General features: G+C 40.5%; 2 protein-coding genes across 4 annotated transcripts; one reads left to right on the forward strand and one right to left on the reverse strand.

Moving 5' to 3' along the window:
- The first annotated feature begins 1,543 nt into the window (after positions 1-1,543).
- Positions 1,544-8,664, forward strand: LOC128864096 (uncharacterized). 3 transcript variants are annotated; one of them, XM_054103606.1, is made up of 6 exons: positions 1,544-1,933; positions 1,986-3,059; positions 3,132-6,417; positions 6,481-7,682; positions 7,766-8,170; positions 8,228-8,664. In XM_054103606.1, exons 2-6 carry the CDS (start codon positions 2,043-2,045, stop codon positions 8,450-8,452), a joined length of 6,135 nt encoding a protein of 2,044 aa, XP_053959581.1. In that variant the 5' UTR covers positions 1,544-1,933; positions 1,986-2,042; the 3' UTR covers positions 8,453-8,664. The 3 variants fall into 3 exon arrangements, with proteins under 3 accessions (XP_053959581.1, XP_053959573.1, XP_053959591.1); XM_054103598.1 differs by having other exon boundaries at positions 1,544-1,895; XM_054103616.1 differs by having other exon boundaries at positions 1,544-1,829.
- Positions 8,665-8,754: 90 nt separating this feature from the next.
- Positions 8,755-9,483, reverse strand: LOC128864114 (mediator of RNA polymerase II transcription subunit 28). The gene has a single exon (XM_054103626.1). The coding sequence runs from the start codon at positions 9,394-9,396 to the stop codon at positions 8,860-8,862; it is 537 nt and encodes a 178-aa protein (XP_053959601.1). The 5' UTR covers positions 9,397-9,483; the 3' UTR covers positions 8,755-8,859.
- Positions 9,484-19,451: the final 9,968 nt, after the last annotated feature.

The following is a 19,451-nucleotide window of genomic DNA, read 5'->3' on the forward strand; positions in this document are numbered from 1 at the left end:
TTCCACAAAGAAGATTTATTTAATATACAAAATAATGAAAAAAAACGTAAATAACTACTTTGCTGCGCCTGCTGTTTTAATATAAACGAATTTTTAATAATAGTTCATTCTCTTTTGGAATTTGTAAGGCTTTAAATATAATTTTCCTGACTAGTACTTACTTATGAGATTTTCATTATACTCCCTATGAATTCTGAATGGTAGTCATGCACCAACCCATTCGGCTACTTCGGCGGTGGATCTAGACTCATTGTATATGTGGTTACGTAAAAATAAGTTAATGTTAAATGTTAAAAAGATACATTTGATGGCGTGGTTCAAAATTTGAAAAATGAAAAAGCATATTCAAAAAGTTTCTAGTCTTCAAATAAATTATTTCAAATAGATTTAGTGATCTGTTATCGTCTAGACCGACGGCTGAGAAAATCCCTTTCCACTTCCGATATGATGGAAAAACGACGCGTACTGGCGAAATAAATATGCATATGTTCAATGATTATTGCATGATCCGTTCAATATTTCACTCTACACGATTAATAAATATCACGATCCAGTATTGCAATCCAAATATCGCTATACTTATTGTTCGTGTAGAGTTCACCTAAGGAATAATGAAAAAGGCAAGAATTCTCTAGGTGACTTCATTCTACATAAAATTAATCTCTGAAATAAAAACCGTTTTTAATGTACTTCATTTAACTCCGTGTATAGTATTTGTTTTTAATTTTTCAATTCACTTAAGATAGTGAAATTTGAATTCAGATAAATGTGTTTAATTTTTTTTTTTCTATTTATTTAGTAAGTATTTACATATAATCTTACATCTAATTACATAAAAATTTAACTACATATACGCACAAAATATCGTAAAAGCACTTACCAGTTCCACCAATTACAACTGGCTGTTGTGCCACACTAACTATGAAAAACAAAGCGAAAAGAAAGAGTCATAAATCGAATAGGAACTATATTACAATTTTCATCCGTTGATTTCGTCTCAATAAAGTGCAACACAAAAGAATATGGATGAACGATTGGTATAAACAATGAGATCAATGTACTCACGAAAAGCGAATGAAATATTTGGTAATAAGAAATTTTTCTCCAGTACTTGAGACATTTTTTGAAAAGGGATAACTCAATTCTTTAAAAAAGAACACAAATACGACGGTACGAGAAGCTTTCATATTTATATTACATATAGCTATTAAAAGGGTTTTACCTGTCCCATGAACTCGGAAATTTTTTGTATTCTTGTATTACAGCTTTAATTAAGTAATTTTCTATATCTTAAGGCCATCAAACTCATACATACAAATTTCTCAAACACAGCACCCAGTAGGTTGTAGTTTTTTTAAGCTTCCTATGAAATTTAATTTAAATAGGTACCCTACAAATCGTTATAATCTGAACTTGAGTACAGTTTTCGTTCACTGTGTTCAAGGGTATAAAATATTTATATTGATAATATAGTAACCGTGAATGCGCCAAATATGGTTGAATGTACTGCAAATGACAAGTAAGTGACAATTCATGGTATGTTCAATGCACGATGAAATTGGAAAAGTTAAAAAATGAGAGGCTGCGTCCGAAAAATAATAAATTGAAAAGCTGAAAAAATGTTCAGATGAGGAAAAAATTTTTAATGAGGGAACCGCATTGCTCACAGCGCACCTTCGACGTAGACATAACTGAGTAAAAGATATTACTGAGTGATATTTAGGTGTAAAAAACGTGGATAAAAGCCAAATTTTTTACAATAGGCGAGCCGTGGACTGTTGAAGCGCCGTGAAAATAAATAATTTATATATAAAAGTCCTGTAAAGTTGGTAATAATTTTGGTACAGATAATGTGCCTGTACTTGCAATGAAAGTACAAACGATGATGCAAGAAGGTTTGCATTCAATGGAAAATTTTACTTTTCGTTTTTCGGTATAGAGAAATAATTTTGACTATTGTGGTTTGTTAAATTTCTACATTGCAGTAAAAAGGCTAAAACTGAGAAAAAACATCGATATAGATAGCAAAAAGTAGTGCGATTATGTTGCAACGGATCAAACGGGATACGAGAAATACTCTGTCTGATTCCGAGATGAGTGCCTCGGGTGGTGCATTCGAATTTAGTGAATCCAATTCGAGTAGCAGTACTAGTGTGAGTTCATCCACATCATGTACATCGGACAGTGACGAGCTGCAATTAGATGCACTTGAATTAGCTAAAATTAACAGCGAAGTGTTGCGTTTACCGCGCGGTCTATGCGAAAATGTAAAAGTATTCCACGAATTTTTTTCTGCAGATACATGGAATATTCTTCCCGAGTCAACCCGCGCAAGGCTGGAGCAATATTTACCGAAATTTACAAATTTGGTTACACCTCAAGAAGCAGCTTTCGAGAGACAGCGCACCTTGGTAATGTTGTTCAATTGCGATTTAAAACGGTTTGGTCATTCCCCGCTTACTGACCTTCAACATGAATTGGAAGATGGAAACTACAGACCGGACGTTCTCCGTTTGCGTCAAAGCATTGCCAAATCACGTCGACGTGAACAAAGGTTTCAGAGATGTGAACGCTATAGTCAGCTTGCAAAGGAGTTGTTTCTATCTAGAGAACGTTTATTACGTACAGTATATAAATCAGCTCCAGGATCAGCAATTCGTTCAGAGCGTACCATAAGGCGGGAACAGAATAGTTTACATGCTGATACAAAGTTGTGTACCGTGCGCTCTCGGAAACGATTTCGGAAGGAAATAGAACATATTTCAGAACAACTGGGCTTTAAAGCAGGCGAGTTAAGTGCTGATGAAGACGAATTCGGTGCCGGCGATAGTAAGATGGACGATTTTTACCACAGTATAAAAGCTGATGTCTCCACAGCATTAAAACCCTCTGCACCTGCTACGGACCGATTCATCTTCAGTACATTGTTCAAGCGGCGTCATGAGCTTACCGATGAGGATGCAGTACGCGCTGACCAGCAAATGCAACAGCAGCGTTTATCGAATCGAAATTTTCGAACATATATCCGCGATCACAAACGTCGTAAGCTTACAGAACCGGTAAACCTTTATATAGTAATTTTTGAAATTGTATAAATGTTATGTAAATATGCAAATTTTGAATCATTTCAGACTTTACCTGACTTTGAAACTTCGGACATACGGTTGCGAGATGTATGTGCAAGAGCTCAGATGGGTAGCAACTTTAAGCACCTCTTTGGCATGGGCAAAACAGTGGGACGAAAACCAAAAACAAAATTTCTCCCAAATATGGAACCCCCAGCGTTAGTGCCCATTCAGTCTATTGAACGAAATACTGACACTTTACGGAGTGCCAAAAATGAGGCTCCTAAATCCATTACTATTCCAATCGAGGGCAGTGCGAAAATAGTAAAAGAGCAACAGACCGAGCATTTTCAATCACATTTGGCCGACCATTCAAATTCCGCAATACAACATCCATTCCTGCCTGAAGATGGTGCGCCTTTTAACATACTCGACGGAGAAGTGGAATTACAACAGGAAGAGGTTGAAACTTATGGTACTTGCGAGGAGGCTTTGCCGCGTTTCGTCATTTCCAATGAGATTGTTTTACCCACCATTGAACACAGCGACGTACCGCCACAGAAACTGTTACAAACACCTCATAAGGAAGAGAACGGTAGTTTGGGTGTTAAAGGTAAATTTCAACTGGCTGATAATAAAAAGCGTGATTCAATAGCTGAACAGAACATACCCAAGCTAGAGCCCTTATTACCTATGAACAGAGCACCTTTTGAAAAAAATCGTTCGCATTCACAGTCAAATTCCATGACATGCAGTCCTTCACCTACCGCTGCGGCGATAGTAAGCCCAATTAAAAGACAAACATTACCACTAAATTCATCTACGAAACCAATCAGTCCTGCAAACATTGGTGTCTCGTCGGAATTAATACAAGAGACCCATGCGTGCTTCTTTTCGCTTATACGCGATTTCTTTTGCGCTACATCCCTTCATAGAATGCAATACAACGAATTGCGTTCACGAATCGACGTTTGGCTTCGTAATCCTATTACGGCATTGAATGACTGGTATGCTCAAGCAGATAATTGGTCAGCACTGCTAATGTCCGCCATAAATTTTCTGGCTGGTGAATTTACCGACCAACCTGAAGAATATGTACCGTACATTGAGTTCAAACCACAGCAAGATATTTTTCAGTGGATTGGAGCCGGTCGTGACTCTGATGCCCGCCTATCAATATTGTGTAACTATTGGTTGCAACGTCGCTACGATGTATCAGATCAAGCGCCGGCCGCATCTTGTCAACATCTTACAGAAGCATCAAGTGACGCTACAGGAGTATCTACTACTCGCCGCCACTCCATAGAAGCAGAGGAGGCTCCGGTATCATATGATGGTGGGGTTTCGCCTCCACCACCACCGCCACCACGCTTTCCCACAACATGGACGGTATGTGCGGCGACTCCCGAGGAAGTCATTGAGTTCCAGCGGCAGGAGCGTGAACGATTCGACCAGCCACACCGTGCTTACACGTACCGGATGCATAACTATGAAAGCGTGGTTGGCCCGGTGAAAGGAATATACACACAAATGTATGCGTTAACAAAGGCCCGTGGCCATAGCATGATGATCGGTAATCGTCCAAACTTCGTCACTATACTAACACTAGTCCGGGATGCCACCGCCCGCCTGCCAAATGGTGAAGGTACACGAGCCGATATCGCTGAACTGCTGAAGAGCTCGCAATACATAAATTTGAAGGAAGGCGAAAATGTGCTACAAACAACTGTGAGTGGGGCTTTGGACCGTATGCACACGGAACATGATCCGTGTGTACGCTACGATCCTAAGCGAAAGATATGGATCTATCTCCACCGTAATCGGAGCGAAGAGGACTTCGAGCGCATACACCAGCAACATCAAGGCATTGGAAAGTCTAAAAAAGTAGTTAATCGGAAACCTAAAGCAAAGGGCGCCTCCGGGGCCAAAGCAATATCTGAAATAAGCGATAATAATAATGCTGTCACTACTGGCGACGATGAGAACAATGTTGGAATCGTAAGTGTTGCCAACAACACGCCAAAAGCCAGCGCTACCTTTTCCATGCCTGCATTGGTACCAGCAAACCCAATTATAGTTAGTAGTCAAAGCGCTATAACGCAGCAAAAGCTTATATCCGTTACATCTAAACCATCGGTGAACCGCTCACTTCCAGTGCCGCCACTAAAGTACAATATACCGCACCAACAACAAAAGTCGTTGCTTAAATCAACGGTGCAGTCCCATTCGCAACGGCAACAAGAGCATCGTCAAGTCAGCAACACCCTTGGCATGGATGCGCAGGTGCAACACAATCAGAGAATCCAGCAGCGCGTAGCAATTCTCGCAAAGAGCACACAGTCTGCTGAAATCACTGCAGAGGAAAACAAAGCCAATAAGCAGTTAAGTTTAACTATGTCACCAACCAAATCTAACATATCGTCATTGAGTTCTGCAAGCGGCAACTCTACGCCGATAATTATTGCTACGCCAACTGGTCTTCAAACTGTGCACGTTTCGAATGCAACAGTCGTGACAACATCAACGGGTGCCCCCGTTCCATTAACCACGCAACAGTCCTCGCCTTTGAGTGCCACACTTTGTGGAAAGAAAGTAGCGCTGAACAAACCGATCATCATCAATCAAATTAGGGGCCAGTCAACAATAGCTTCCACGTCAAAAACCAAAGCTTCACATCAACAAATTTTCAAACAACAAAACTCTATAGGCCAGCAGCAGCAACAAAAACATACGCATGGTTTCATAATCCCAATAAGTATGTCAAATGCCATTACAAATACTGCAGGCGTTGAAGGCCAAAATTTTGTAGCGAAGGAACCAAATTTGCGGACATTGCCGGTTTCTTCAGTATCAGGTGAAGGTACGGCGACGATTTATATGGATAATGCACAGTTCATTAGCAATGTTGAAAGTACGACACCGGAGCAACAACAAAGGCAGACACAAGCGAAGAACATCATACGTCTTGTGCCGAGTATCGGGGGCGGCGGAGTGAAATCAATTTTGCAATCCACGTCGACCGGCCCTGCTGGTGGTAGAAAACAGCCAGTACATGTTATTGGCCATCGCGTTGTGACAGGCGGCAGTGGCGCAGGAGCTGTACGGTCTCAGACGCAGCAGGGCAAATCCATAGGAAACATATCGCTTATGAGCAGTAGTAGCGGCACACAAACGTGTGGTGTCGCCTCGGTGGTGACAGCTGCCAGTGGATCTACGCTCATAAAAATGTCACCACAAACGTTTGCAACGTTGCAGCAAAAGCAAGGCCAACATATTGTCGTTAAGCAATCCTCTCCTTCATCCCCTGCATCAAATCAGCAACAACGTGTCATCGATAAGACCACATTTTTAAGTAATTACAATTAACATATCAAATTGAGAAATTCAGACTATTTAATTTATTTCGTATTTCCAGAAAACACTTCTATTGTTACTCAGTCAGTCGGTCCAGGTACACAAACAATAGGCAAAACCATCTTTATGCAACAAACACCAACCACTGCGGTCATCCAGAAGTCTGCGGGCAGTGCAGCGGCGTCTGTTGGCTCACAAACCTCCGCATCAACCCTCCCAGCAACATCTACTGGGAAGGTGCATACTATTAATGCAACCAACCTTACTTCTCAGCAACAGCGAGCTCTTCTGCAGAATATAAAGCAACAGAATCAGCAGCAACAAAACATTCATTTCAAATCGGTGCAAGTTGTTTCTAGTGGCAATGCCACACCGCAAACACAAACTCAACAAGTGGAACAAATGCATCAAGTAGTACCGCGCGCTCAAACACTGACAGTGATACCATCCCTTGCATCTGGTGGAATTGCAGGCGCGCAGTCGGCAAACAGTAAAGCTGTGGCTGTAATGGTTTCTCAGGGGCAAGGTATTTCACGGGTATTAAAGACAGGAACTACAAATGCACAGTCTCAGCAGCAAGCCATCACAATATCCACCAATGACTCTGCTGTCACAGCTGCAACAGCGGGCGGTACTCGTATCCTGACAACTTCTGGTGGACAAATAATTTCATTAGAAAGTTTACTTCAGAAACAAAGTAGTGGTGGTTCGTTGAAAATCAGCCCAAGCAGTAATGTTGGCACCATAGTTAAAAGCGTACAAACAAGCAATGTCATACAGCAACAACAACAACAACAACCTCAGCTTATGCCATCAACCGGGAATACAACCACATATACAGTTGTCTCACAAGCACGAAGCGTAAATGCCCAGCGGTCTAATACAACGCAAGCCGCTGATAGTACGAATACATCAACGAAAACTACACTGGTAAGTGGGGGCTCCGGTCGGATATTGGTGTCAGCTGGTGGACAGTTGACAGCACCACAAATTGCAAAGGTGCTCGCCAAAACAGGAACGACAACCAATTCTGTGGCTGGTGCAACAACCACAGGTAGCAACATACGCTTGATCAAAAATGCAACTAACGTTGGGAGTGTAGGAGGTAGCTTTAATATTAGTAATTTACAAGGAAAGCAGGTGGTATTTGCCACCAAGCCAGCAACAACAGTTACTAAAAACGTTGGAAACTCCGGCCAGCCCCAACAAATACAAACTACTGGAATGGTAATTGGAGGGCAGACGGTTAAGTTACAGAGAAATGTGAGTTACCTATTTATTATTTATTGTATGGTATAAATATGTGCCGAATTTAATATGCATTTTTCTATACTGTATTTGTGCAGCAACAAAACAAGGGAGCTACACCGAACAGTAACGTTGGCGTAATTGCAACACACTCCGGCGGTCAAATGCAAACCGTTATTATGGGTAATCAAATATTGCGTGTTCAACAAATGCCCACGTCTGTGAAAACAGTGGCGTCGACTGGAGCTACAATGCAGCAACGCGTGGCTACACTTCCCGTTGGAAGTTTTGTTGCTGGTAATTCTGCAGCTGGCAGTATGGTGGTGAATAGCAGTGCTGAAGCAACAAATAATGCGACAACGATGAATTTACCAAAGACTGTGGTGCTCGGCAGCAGCGGGCAGACAATACGTTTGCAGCAGTCACAGCAGGCAGTTCCAGCAGCCCACCATCAATCACAGCCTCAGACACAGGTTGTCTCTGTCAAGAATACGGCTCAACAAGTAATATTTTCAATAGGCAGTTGCACATTATAAAAAAATATGTTTATTCATTCGCAGGGCGCAAAAACATCGAATGTTGGTCGTGTGGTCTTGGCTGTACAAGGTGGTGGACAGATATTCCTTTCGCCTAATTTTCAGGGCAACACATTAAATCTGAAGTCATTGCAAAATATGAAAGTGGTCTCGTTAACGCCGCGCAGTGGCGCTACTACCAGCACGCAACATACCCCGGACAAGCAATCAACTGTGACACAACAAAACAGCGGTAGCAGCACCTCTTAAAGAGAGTTCTTTTTAGAATATTATTATATGAATGAATGTGAGAAATTAAACACAACCATTTGTATGTGCAACACATGATTATAAACTTAAGTAACTATTAAATAGTAATTGACGTAATAGCTAAAACATGGATAATGTATGAGCAATTACTCCTTTTTGATAAGAAGTTTAACTTATATTCAAATACAATAGTACTAGTGAATATTACTAAAGCTTAATTAAAAAATATCAAAAATTTAAAGTGAGACTGTTGAGTTTTCGATAAATTTTTCAATTTTTGATAAGAGCTAACTAACGCCAACTTTTACATAAAAGTACTTAGTAGTTCTCTAAATTTATTGAACCCGAAAAAGTTTCGACATTGAATATGTGGATTAAAATGTGTCTATAGTTAATAGCTGATATTTTTAAAATCGTCTAGCTACTCCGTATGCCGGCATGTTGCTTAACATGCCGCCAACACCTGGTCTATTAGGCCCTTGTGGTATATTTAGACCAGCCGGTCCGGCCATTCCCGTCGCGCCCATTCCAACCGATTCACTCATAGCAGCTATTGTGCTTCCTACTCCACCAATGGGTCTGTTGTGTACACCTTGATTTGCTTGTATATCGGACAAGCACGCTTTCCACTCTTCTAAGCGACTGTAGTGTTTATTGAGTAGTTGCTCTTTGCGGGCGATTTCATTGCGCAAGTCCTGATTTTCATCTTTTATTAACATATCTGGCTTTAGCGTTGAGACGAGGAAGCGTTTTTGAAGAAAGAAGGCTTCCATCTGCCGGGCAACGTCGATAAACCGATTTGTGGTTTTTTGCACTTCCAGTTCTATTTCATCCTTATTTGTGCCAGTGTTGGGTTCTGGTTTGGTCAACGATAAAAGGCATGCCTGAAATGCTTCCTCGAACTCGTCCATAAGATTGCCATTCTCGTTACTCGACGAAGCCATTACTTACTTATTTATTTATACGCTATGGAAGAAAACTATTCAACTGAAGCAAATTGCTTGGCAAACAAATAAAAAATGTCAAATGTCAAACGCCAAAGTCATACAATTGCTTAATTTTTGTAGTTGCCAGACTCACTAAATTAAAAAAAATGATGCAGAGAATATAAAGGTGACGCCCTTCGCAAACCGCTACTTTGTTCGCTTATTTGTGAATCAGTCAGTGAATATTGTGATTGTTTAATTATCGAACTGCATTAAAATAAATATTTACAAACAAATAATTAGACCAATCATATCTTATGCTCATCCGATATGGTTCAACATTTCGTCGAACCAAATTAAGAGGCTAAGACGATTTGAACGATATGTTTTAAGAATTTTTAGCGGTCTTAACCGCCAACCTTACAGAAGTGGTACTTTTCGGAAAAGAGTTTCTAATAAAAGTTTATATAAAAAATGTAAAATATTACGCATAGACTATTTCTTAATGGAATTGTCAGTAAGATTTGTTGGTAAACTGACATTCATAGAAAATGAAATGATAAACAAATATCTGTCAAAGGCAAGGGAAATATCATTACCTCTAACAGAAAAACATTTATCACCAATATATTTAAAAATACTAAAAAATAATAATATGTAACATAAAAATAGTAAAGCAATATATTATCATCGGCGATACAATACTTACAACTTCAACGATGAAAATGCAATTTATAACATTGATAAATTTATAGCCAAATAAATTATAGAAGTTTAATATACGTTATCTCCTTTCTAAGTCCCTGTTGGGAGAATATAAATAAGTTTCAAAATTATGCCAAAGACATACAAAATAATAATCATAACCTATTGTATACATCAAAAAAAAAAAAAAAAATAAATAAATAAATAAGTTTTAAACTCCTAGATAAATACAAATGTATGTTAGGATAATGCTAAACAATCTAATTTTATCATAACTTTGTAAACTCCTATGTTAAAATGATTTTGGGCAATAAATGAAATGAAATAAAAAAAATTAAACAAAATGATAAAAATGAACTACTGCCTGTTGAATTGTAAAAGCACGAATGTTAATGAAGCCTTGAGCAGTTGAGCAAAAACAAAAAGAGGGATCCTTAAAATGATTTGATTCTATAAACAAAAATTGAAAGTTCAAACTAACTTAAACAAAAACTAAAAATTTACTACCTATTTAATGTGCTTTGCTCTAAATGCAGTTATTTCTTTGCTTTCACTTATCTTCCTCTTCTTATTTTTTGTTTTTGTGTTGACGTCACGGCCTGGCATAGCGCAATCTCGTATCCTACTATTCTTATTTATTTATGCCTTAACAATCTAGAAAAAGCGTTAGCAACTAAGGCCATCAGCTTCTTAAAATTAATTTATTTCTACTATGTGTACAAATAAGACTTATGTATATATATATCATACTTCAAAGTAAATGTTTAGTTTAGTTATAAATCTTATAAATTCTTTTATGTTGCTGTGTGTCACATTTGAGAGCAATTCCCTTATATTGGGGTTGGCCATAGATTGGAGTATTGTTTCAAGCGCTAGGCATCCTTCGATTATATGTGGTATTGTTAAGTTCGCATCGTTGCAAAAATAGCAGAGTGGTGGTTGGACGTTTTGGAAGAGATGTTGTTGGGTTAGCCTGGTGTGTCCTAGACGGAAGCGGGTGTATATAATCTGTTGCCTTCTGGTTATTTTTGTTGGTAGTGTTGTTGGCTGACGAGTTGGGTTTATCTCTTTGTAGTAATGAGTATATTCAGACCATTGGGTAATTTCATTTCTTAGGCAGTTTTTGTAAGCCAGTTTTTTAATGTCCTTTTTGTTGATGGTATTGATGAGTTTAACCGGGGATTTCGTGGCTAATTTGGCAGCAGAGTCGGCAAGTGTATTGCCTTGTATTCCGATGTGGCCTGGAATCCATAATAGCTTGATTTTTCCGGAGTATTCAATAAGAATGTCTCTTATCTGTGATATTGTTGGGTCGGCAAAATTAGCATTTAAGATTGCTTGGATTGCTCCTAAGGAGTCGCTGCATATAAGGTATCGATGCTTAAGTTTTGCGGCATATCGGCAGGCAAAGAGGATTGCTGTTGCTTCTGCTGAAAAGACTGATGAGTACCATGGTAGTACTGCAGATAGAATTGTTGAGGTATCGTCCACTACGCTACACCCAATGATATTACTGTTTTTGGATCCGTCTGTATATAGGGCTCTCCAGTTTACATGTGAGTTGCATATATTTAGAAAGGATTGTAAATATACTGATATAGGTGTAGTTTCTTTTTTGTATTTCGTTAGGTCAAGCATGATAGAGTTTTTTTCCAGAGTCTAAGGAGGTGCACGAAGTGGGAGTGTTGGTAATGGAGTAATTGATATATCTTCCTCTTTTACCAATTCTATAAGTTTCTGCAGGGTAGAAGTTCCCCTCGTATTACGTTTTCTTTTTAATCTTTTTTTCAAAATATCTTGAACTGGGGATCCTTCGTTATATGCTAACTTAAAAATCATCCCTGTATTGATGTAAACTATCCGACCTTTTAGAGTTGGGAGTCCAGCTTCTGTTAATATATTTATGATGGGGGTGGTACGAAATGCTCCAATGGCCAGCCTTGCTGTTGTATGGTAGATTGATGATAATTTTGATAAATATCTTTTTGAAGTTAGGGAAAATATTGGAAGGCCGTAATCTATTTTAGCTAATATTGTCGCTTTTATAATTCGCACAAGTGTGTTGGAATTGCTCTCCAATTTTATATTGCTTAAAGATTTTATAACATTCAACCTGCTTTGAAGTGAGTTGTGTAGATATGTGATGTGATCATTCCAGGTGTACTTATTATTAAACACTAAGCCTAGTATTTTAAGACTATTTACATTAGTAATACTGTTATTATTTATACATATGTTTATGTCTTGACAATTTTGTTTGTAGCAAATGTGTAGATGTTTAGATTTATTAGTAGATATAATTGTTCCGCTGGCATTACACCAATTAGAAATTTTTTGGAGTAAAGTGTTTGTTTGGAATAAGAAATTATCGATATTCCGAACAGTCGTAAAAACGTAAAGGTCATCCGCGTAAATAACGTGGTTGAAAAACTTGTGTTCTTTTATAAGACAACTAAGTCGGTCGAATGGTATGAGAAATAGGACTACAGAAAGGGGTGACCCCTGGGGGATGCCATTTTCGATTGGCCACTGCTCAGATATCTTATTGCCGACTTTGACACAAATTTTTCGATTTTGTAAGTAGTGGCGTATATAGTTAATAATTTTTGGGCCGACTTCCCAGTTTATTAGCTGTTCTATTATCGTATGTAAGCCAACCCGATCGAAGGTCTTTTCCATATCTAACGAAAGTATTGAAAAATGATTCTTGGAGGAGATGGAGTTAGATATCTGTTCGTCGAGTGCTAGTAAAGCATTTATTGTGCCACATCCTGGTTTGAAGGCGGTTTGATGGTTTGAAAAGAGTTTTTTTGTTGTGGCAAACCACATTAGTCTTCGTGCTATCATTTTCTCCATGACTTTTGATAAACAAGGTATAAGTGATATGGGGCGGTATCCCTCAATGGTAATTTTTGGCTTGTTAGGCTTAGAGATTGGAATAATTAAACTGGTTTTCCATTGTTGAGGGATTATGCTCGTTGTGAAAATTATATTGTAAAGGCTGCATAGTTTAGATTTTCCTATAAGCGGTAAGTTTTTGATGAGAGGGTAAGAGATGTTATCTAAGCCTGGGGTTTTGCCTTTAAGTGTCGAAATGCAAGCATTGAGTTCCAGTGGAGAAAAAGGGGCTTCTAATTGCATTGCTATCTTATCAGCTATATAGCCAGTGTTGACGGGGTTGGTATAAAGATTTTTTTTGTAGACAAATTCGTTGGAGAAAGTTCGGTTTTTAGAAAGTTCTGACCACGTTTTCACGAAGAAACGTCCCATTTCTTCATTAGAGGATGCGGAAGAGTTTTCGGATGTTTGTATGACATGTATTCTGTTTGAGGGGAAGTTACCGTGTAGGATATTAACCTTCTTCCAAAGCGTACTTGATGGGGTTTGGTGATTTATATCTCTGGTAAATTCTACGAAGCGTTCCCTTTTCGAAATTTTGGCTTCTCTTTTGAATTTGGCATTTGCCTTTTTGTATTCTAAAATATTTTCTTTTGTGGGGTTGCGCTTAGCAGTTTTCCAGAGATAAACTTTTTCGCGTCTGAGAGAGGATAAATTTTCATTCCACCAGTAAGTAACCCGACTGTGATGGTTTGGTGTACGAGTGGGAATTGATCCGTTCGCGCAAAGTTTAATTTTTCTTGTTAGGATTGCTGTTGATTGGTTGCTGTTGTTTCTGTTTAGTGTAAGATTTTCAAAGTGATAATCTATGAGGGTCTGGTAGGAGGTCCAATCTGCTAGCTCTAAGTTGTAGCGTTTGGTATTTTCTGTGTGTGGCATAGTGTTGTGATTAAATAAGCTAAGTGAAATTGGGTAGTGATCGCTGCCGTAAGGCTCATCAAAGATTTTCCATGCAGCAGCGATGTTGAGGGGAGGATTGCAGATGCTAAGGTCTATGTGGGTGTGTGTGGATCTTGTTGAAAAATGTGTTGGGGATTTGTCGTTAAGTAAAATCAAATTACTGTTTTGAATGAAGTTAGTGATTATTCTGCCTTTTTTGTTAAAGGTCGGGGAGCCCCAAAGCGGACTCCAGGCGTTTAAATCGCCCAAAAGCAAGAATGGGGTATTTGAGTTTGGAAAGAGATGCTGTAAATCAATTTCTGTGAGGCTATCTGTAGGCGATATGTAAGTACTAATTACTGTGAAATGGATATTAGATTTAATTTTAACTGAGATCGATAAAATATTGGTGTTCGTGTTTATTACAGTGTGTTCTAATGTGTTATTTATAAGCAGCGCAACTCCTCTTTTTGCTACAGAGTTCGGTTCTATATCGTTGTTTGTGTAGATAGAGAAATTTTTCGGTATTCTGTTTGGTGGTGGGTTTGAGTGAAGGTGGGTTTCTTGCAGAGCGATTATGTCGTATTTATTTTCTTTTATGAGTAAAGTGAGCTCATTATAATTATTCAGATAACCATTAAGATTCCATTGCAGAATCTTAAGTACCATGATAAGCAAACTGAGTGAAGTTTAGAATCTCTACTAGCGAAAAACTGGTTTTCGGTAGTAAGAGTTCTTTTTACTGTTCCATGTCGGCAGGTGGATTAGAGCCATAGAGATTGGGAGTTAGAGAGGGATGTGAGTAATTGTTGGGAAGCGTTATGTTATCAGTGGGGGTGAAGTGTACGTTGCTTCTCGGGGGAATGCACACAGAGGCGTATGGCAGTTGTGCCAGTAGCCTAAAGACCGACCATTGTGGTAGAATGCCACTCCTGCACGAGGTGCCCCTGCTTTTAACCAAAAATGGCGGATCTAGAGAGGCATAACTCGAAAAAACCCGTAATCCTAGGTGTAATTCGAACCGTGCCTATAGGATGAATGGCACTACGTAAGTGTGTCTTATAACGGTGACCTCCAGATATCGGGCGCCCTCTGGTTGTAATTAGCCTTACCGCGACACCGGGGCACTGTCGTGGCTCGACCTTCCCTTCCCCTTCACTCGTGGGACCACATGGCAGAGTCAAACAATTTATTAAAAAAGGCAGAAGTGCCTAATATAAACCAGGTCGATAACGACCTTTCGGTAAATAGTGCCGAATTACCAACAACATCGCAGGCAGCTAAGGGCAAACAATGCCCTCCAACTGTCAGCGAAAGTACCGATATGGAAGTTGACGACATGGCCCTGGGGCCAGATGGCAAAGCTTCTACCATATCACCAGAGGAAGAGGAGAAACTATTATCTTCCCCCACTCGTGACGCAGGAAGAAAGGACGAAGACAAGGTGCGGCTTTGCGGTGCCGCCAGAAAGCGCCTAAAGTACTTCCTAAGAAAAGGTCACAGCATTGACGAGGCAAGAGAGTTGGCTCAAAAACCAGCTGATCTGAAGCGACAACGCTCCAGCAGCACCACGCCAAAGCAAAGCTCCCCTAAACGTGCCAATTTACAGGGGAGCTCTAGCGTTGGACAAAAGGCAGAAGAGCCTACCGAAACGGAAGGACCAAAGGCAGCAGTGCCTAATCCAGAAGTCAAGGTAGACTCAACAAAAATGTCTTACAAAGACGCGGCGTGTAGCACGAAGTTGGGAATAATTCCTCCTGACTATCCCACTACAGTATGGTCGACGGAAAGACTAACGGCCATACAACATGCTATCCTGGAGGCGATAAGGAAAAAGCAGACTGGCGCTGCAAAGCCCAAATTTAATAGCTGCACCTTTCGCCCAGGATATATAGTTATATCATGCGGCTGCGATGATACGGCTAATTGGCTAAAGGAGGTAGTTCCTAAGCTGAAGCCGTGGAAAGATGCACAGCTGAAGATTGTGCAGGAGGCGGACATACCGCGCCCACAAATCTTCGTTGGTCACTTTCCAGAATTGGACAGCCCCTCAACTGAGGATATCATTAGCCTCCTTGACGGCCAAAACGAGGGCCTCAACACCAATGACTGGCGGGTGCTCAACAGAGTGCGCAAGGGTACTGTGGTAGAAATTACCATTGCTATTGACCCAATCTCCGCAGAAGTCATAAAGACTTCCAACAACTGGTTGAACTACGGGTTCGGTAAAACCCAACTTCGGCCAAAATCTAAAGGCCCGATTGATCCGCCTAAGGTTACCGAACAGGACCCCGACCCCTCGGCGAAACAAAGCTCTGAGAAAGCGGGAACTTTGACTCCAACGGCTTCAATAGCCCAGGACGATAAGGCCAGCTGCTCCAGACACGAGCCAGAAAAGCCAACAACATCCGGCACATGGCGCCATAACGTGGCCGAGGGTATCCGCATGCGACCCCCGCTGCAGGCTGATAAAAAAGCGCACAGCCACAAGAAGGATCGAAGGGGGGATCAGATGTCCGCTGAGGAAGCAGTCCTGCTGAAAAGCAACCGAGGCAAGAAAAAGGCAGCCATTGCCAAACGAAGGATCACTAGATGACCTGGCCTAAGCAAAAACCCTACAACACCAGAAGGCAACTCGGATGCCTTCAAATAAATCTCCATCACGCAAAAGCAGCCTCGGACGTGCTTACGAGGAGATTTAACCAAGAACTCTTGGATGTAGCTTTCATTCAAGAACCATGGGTACGTAAAGGAGTCATTCAGGGACTCCAGAGCGCAAACGGTAAGTTGATATATGCTGCCAACAAAGACCGTCCCAGAGCGGCGTTGATAATAAATAATCAACTAACCTTTATCCCAATATCACAGTTCATTACAGAAGACCTGGTGGCGATTTGGGTAAAAGTGCCAACGAGCAAAGGTGAGCATGAGGTAGTACTTGCCTCCGCCTACCTTCCAGGAGATGAGGTCACTGCTCCAACAAGGGAGGTTATAGCCCTGGTGGAATATTGTCAGCAAAAACGTCTCCGGTGGATCCTCTGCTGTGATGCAAATGCGCACCACACAGCGTGGGGAAGCACAAACATCAATCCAAGAGGTGAGTACCTTATTGAATTTCTACTTAGGTATAATATATCTATCCTAAACCGAGGCAACGAACCTACATTCATTAATGCAATCAGAGGTGAAGTCCTTGACATCACTCTCTCTAGCCATAATGTTTTGTCCGAAGTCTCAAATTGGCATGTGTCAGAGGAAACATCTATGTCGGATCACAGACATATTAGATTCGATATAGGTGCAACCAAACCACAAATGACAATTTACAGAAACCTCAGAAAAACTAACTGGGACTACTTTCACTTCTATTTAGAACAAAGTGTTAACTGCTCTAAGCGTCACATTCAGCTTATATCTGAGCTTGAGTTCGAATCGAACGAACTACATTCAAACATAATATCTGCGTTTCACGAAAGTTGCCCAGTAAAAGTGAAAAAGCCACAAAGAAATGTTCCTTGGTGGAATAGTACACTTTCCAACCTGCGTAAAGAAACAAGAACCCTATGGAATAGAGCTAAAGCAATGGGGGACTGGTCCTCCTACTCAACAGCCCTAACCAACTACAATAAAGAATTGAGGAAATCTAAAAGGGCTACTTGGAGGAATCACTGTGAAAAGATTTGTAGTCTTCCGGATGCTATTCGTATCCAAAAAGCCCTACTAAAAGATCACTCAAACGGCATTAGTACCCTGAAAAAGCCAGACGGAAGCTACACAAAGAATCCAGAGGAAACCAGTCAACTTCTGCTGGACACTCACTTCCCTGGATCACTTGTGCTAGACGAGATCTCTGTACCGGCAGAAGCCACTACATCTGCGGGTGCTGAGAACTTAAAACTAGCAAACAAGCTATTCCATGAAAAGCGGGTACAATGGGCGATATCAACATTCAGCCCATACAAATCTCCTGGTCCTGATGGGATATTCCCCTGTCTTTTACAGCAGGGTGCACACCATATTATCCCTAATTTGACCAGACTATACAAAGCAAGCTTACTGCTAGGGTATTTGCCTACAAAATGGGCTGAGGTTAAGGTCGTATTTATTCCAAAGGTAGGGAAAAAACCCGAACAATTGCCTAAATCATACAGACCAATTAGTCTCAGCTCATTTTTCCTCAAAACAATGGAAAAGATAGTTGATCAGTATATTAGGGAATACAATCTAGCTAAATTCCCACTGCATCGACTTCAATTTGCCTATCAACAGGGAAAATCCACTGAGACTGCAATACACAGCCTGGTAACAGTTATTGAAAAGGCTATTGAGTCCAAACAGATAGCTCTATGTGCATTTATTGACATATCAGGAGCTTTTGATAACACCTCCTATGAGGCAATCTATAATGCCCTATATCTAAAGGAGGTACCTGAACCCATCACTAGATGGATAATATTCATGCTGAAATCTAGGACGATCAGCACCGAACTAGGAGGAACAATCAAATCTATTAAAGCCACAAGAGGTTGCCCTCAAGGTGGCGTACTCTCTCCTCTTCTGTGGACTCTAGTCATAGATGAACTTCTCCACAAACTGAATAACCTAGGATTTCACACTCAGGGTTACGCTGATGACCTAGTAGTTTATGTATTAGGCTGGCATGAGGAAACCATTTCGGATCGCATGCAGCAAGCCCTTACACTAATAAACAAATGGTGCACGGAAAAAGGGCTCTCCATCAACCCATCCAAAACAACACTTGTACCATTTACTAGGAGAAGGAACATAAATCTCAAATGTCCGACCCTTAACAGAACAACACTTGAACTCTCGACAGAAGCGAACTATCTTGGCGTTAGTCTTGACAAAACGCTTACGTGGAACTCCCATATTGAGAGAGTTACTTCAAAAGCCACAAGGGCATTCTTTGCCTGTACAAGGCTTTTTGGTAAGACATGGGGACTAAGCCCTAGAATGACCTTCTGGACATTCACCACAGTTGTAAAACCCATAGTCACTTATGCATCCTTAGCATGGCGGCCCAAGGTCAAGCAAAGAAAGGCGGCAAACGAATTAAGCAAACTGCATCGCCTGGTATGTGTTGGTATTACAGGGGCTATGAAAACGTGTCCCACGGATGCATTGGGTGTGCTCCTGAACATACCACCGCTTCCAATTCTAATTGAAAGGGAAGCTCGCTCGAGTGCCTTAAGACTAAAAGGTATATCTGAACTTAAAAGTGGGGATATGAAAGGACATTTAAAGATCTTAGAAGACTTCCTACATAGTCCCATTCTTCGTAGGGATGATATACTATCACCCAAACCAATACTCTTCAGGAACTTCCAAGTTATAATCAATGAACGAACAGACTGGAGAACTAACTCTATCACCTTCAAACCTGGCTCCCAGCTATGGTTTACTGATGGGTCCAAATTGGAAAATGGTAGAACAGGGGCAGGAATCAATGGGCCCAAATTCAAAAAATCGATTCCGATGGGATCCTACCCAACAATATTCCAGGCAGAAATACATGCCATTGAAATATGTGTGAGAGAATGCCTTAGAAGGAAAATGAGAGGTACTCACAT

Source organism: Anastrepha ludens, chromosome 2 (assembly GCF_028408465.1).
Source record: "Anastrepha ludens isolate Willacy chromosome 2, idAnaLude1.1, whole genome shotgun sequence".
Classification (NCBI taxonomy): domain Eukaryota; kingdom Metazoa; phylum Arthropoda; class Insecta; order Diptera; family Tephritidae; genus Anastrepha; species Anastrepha ludens.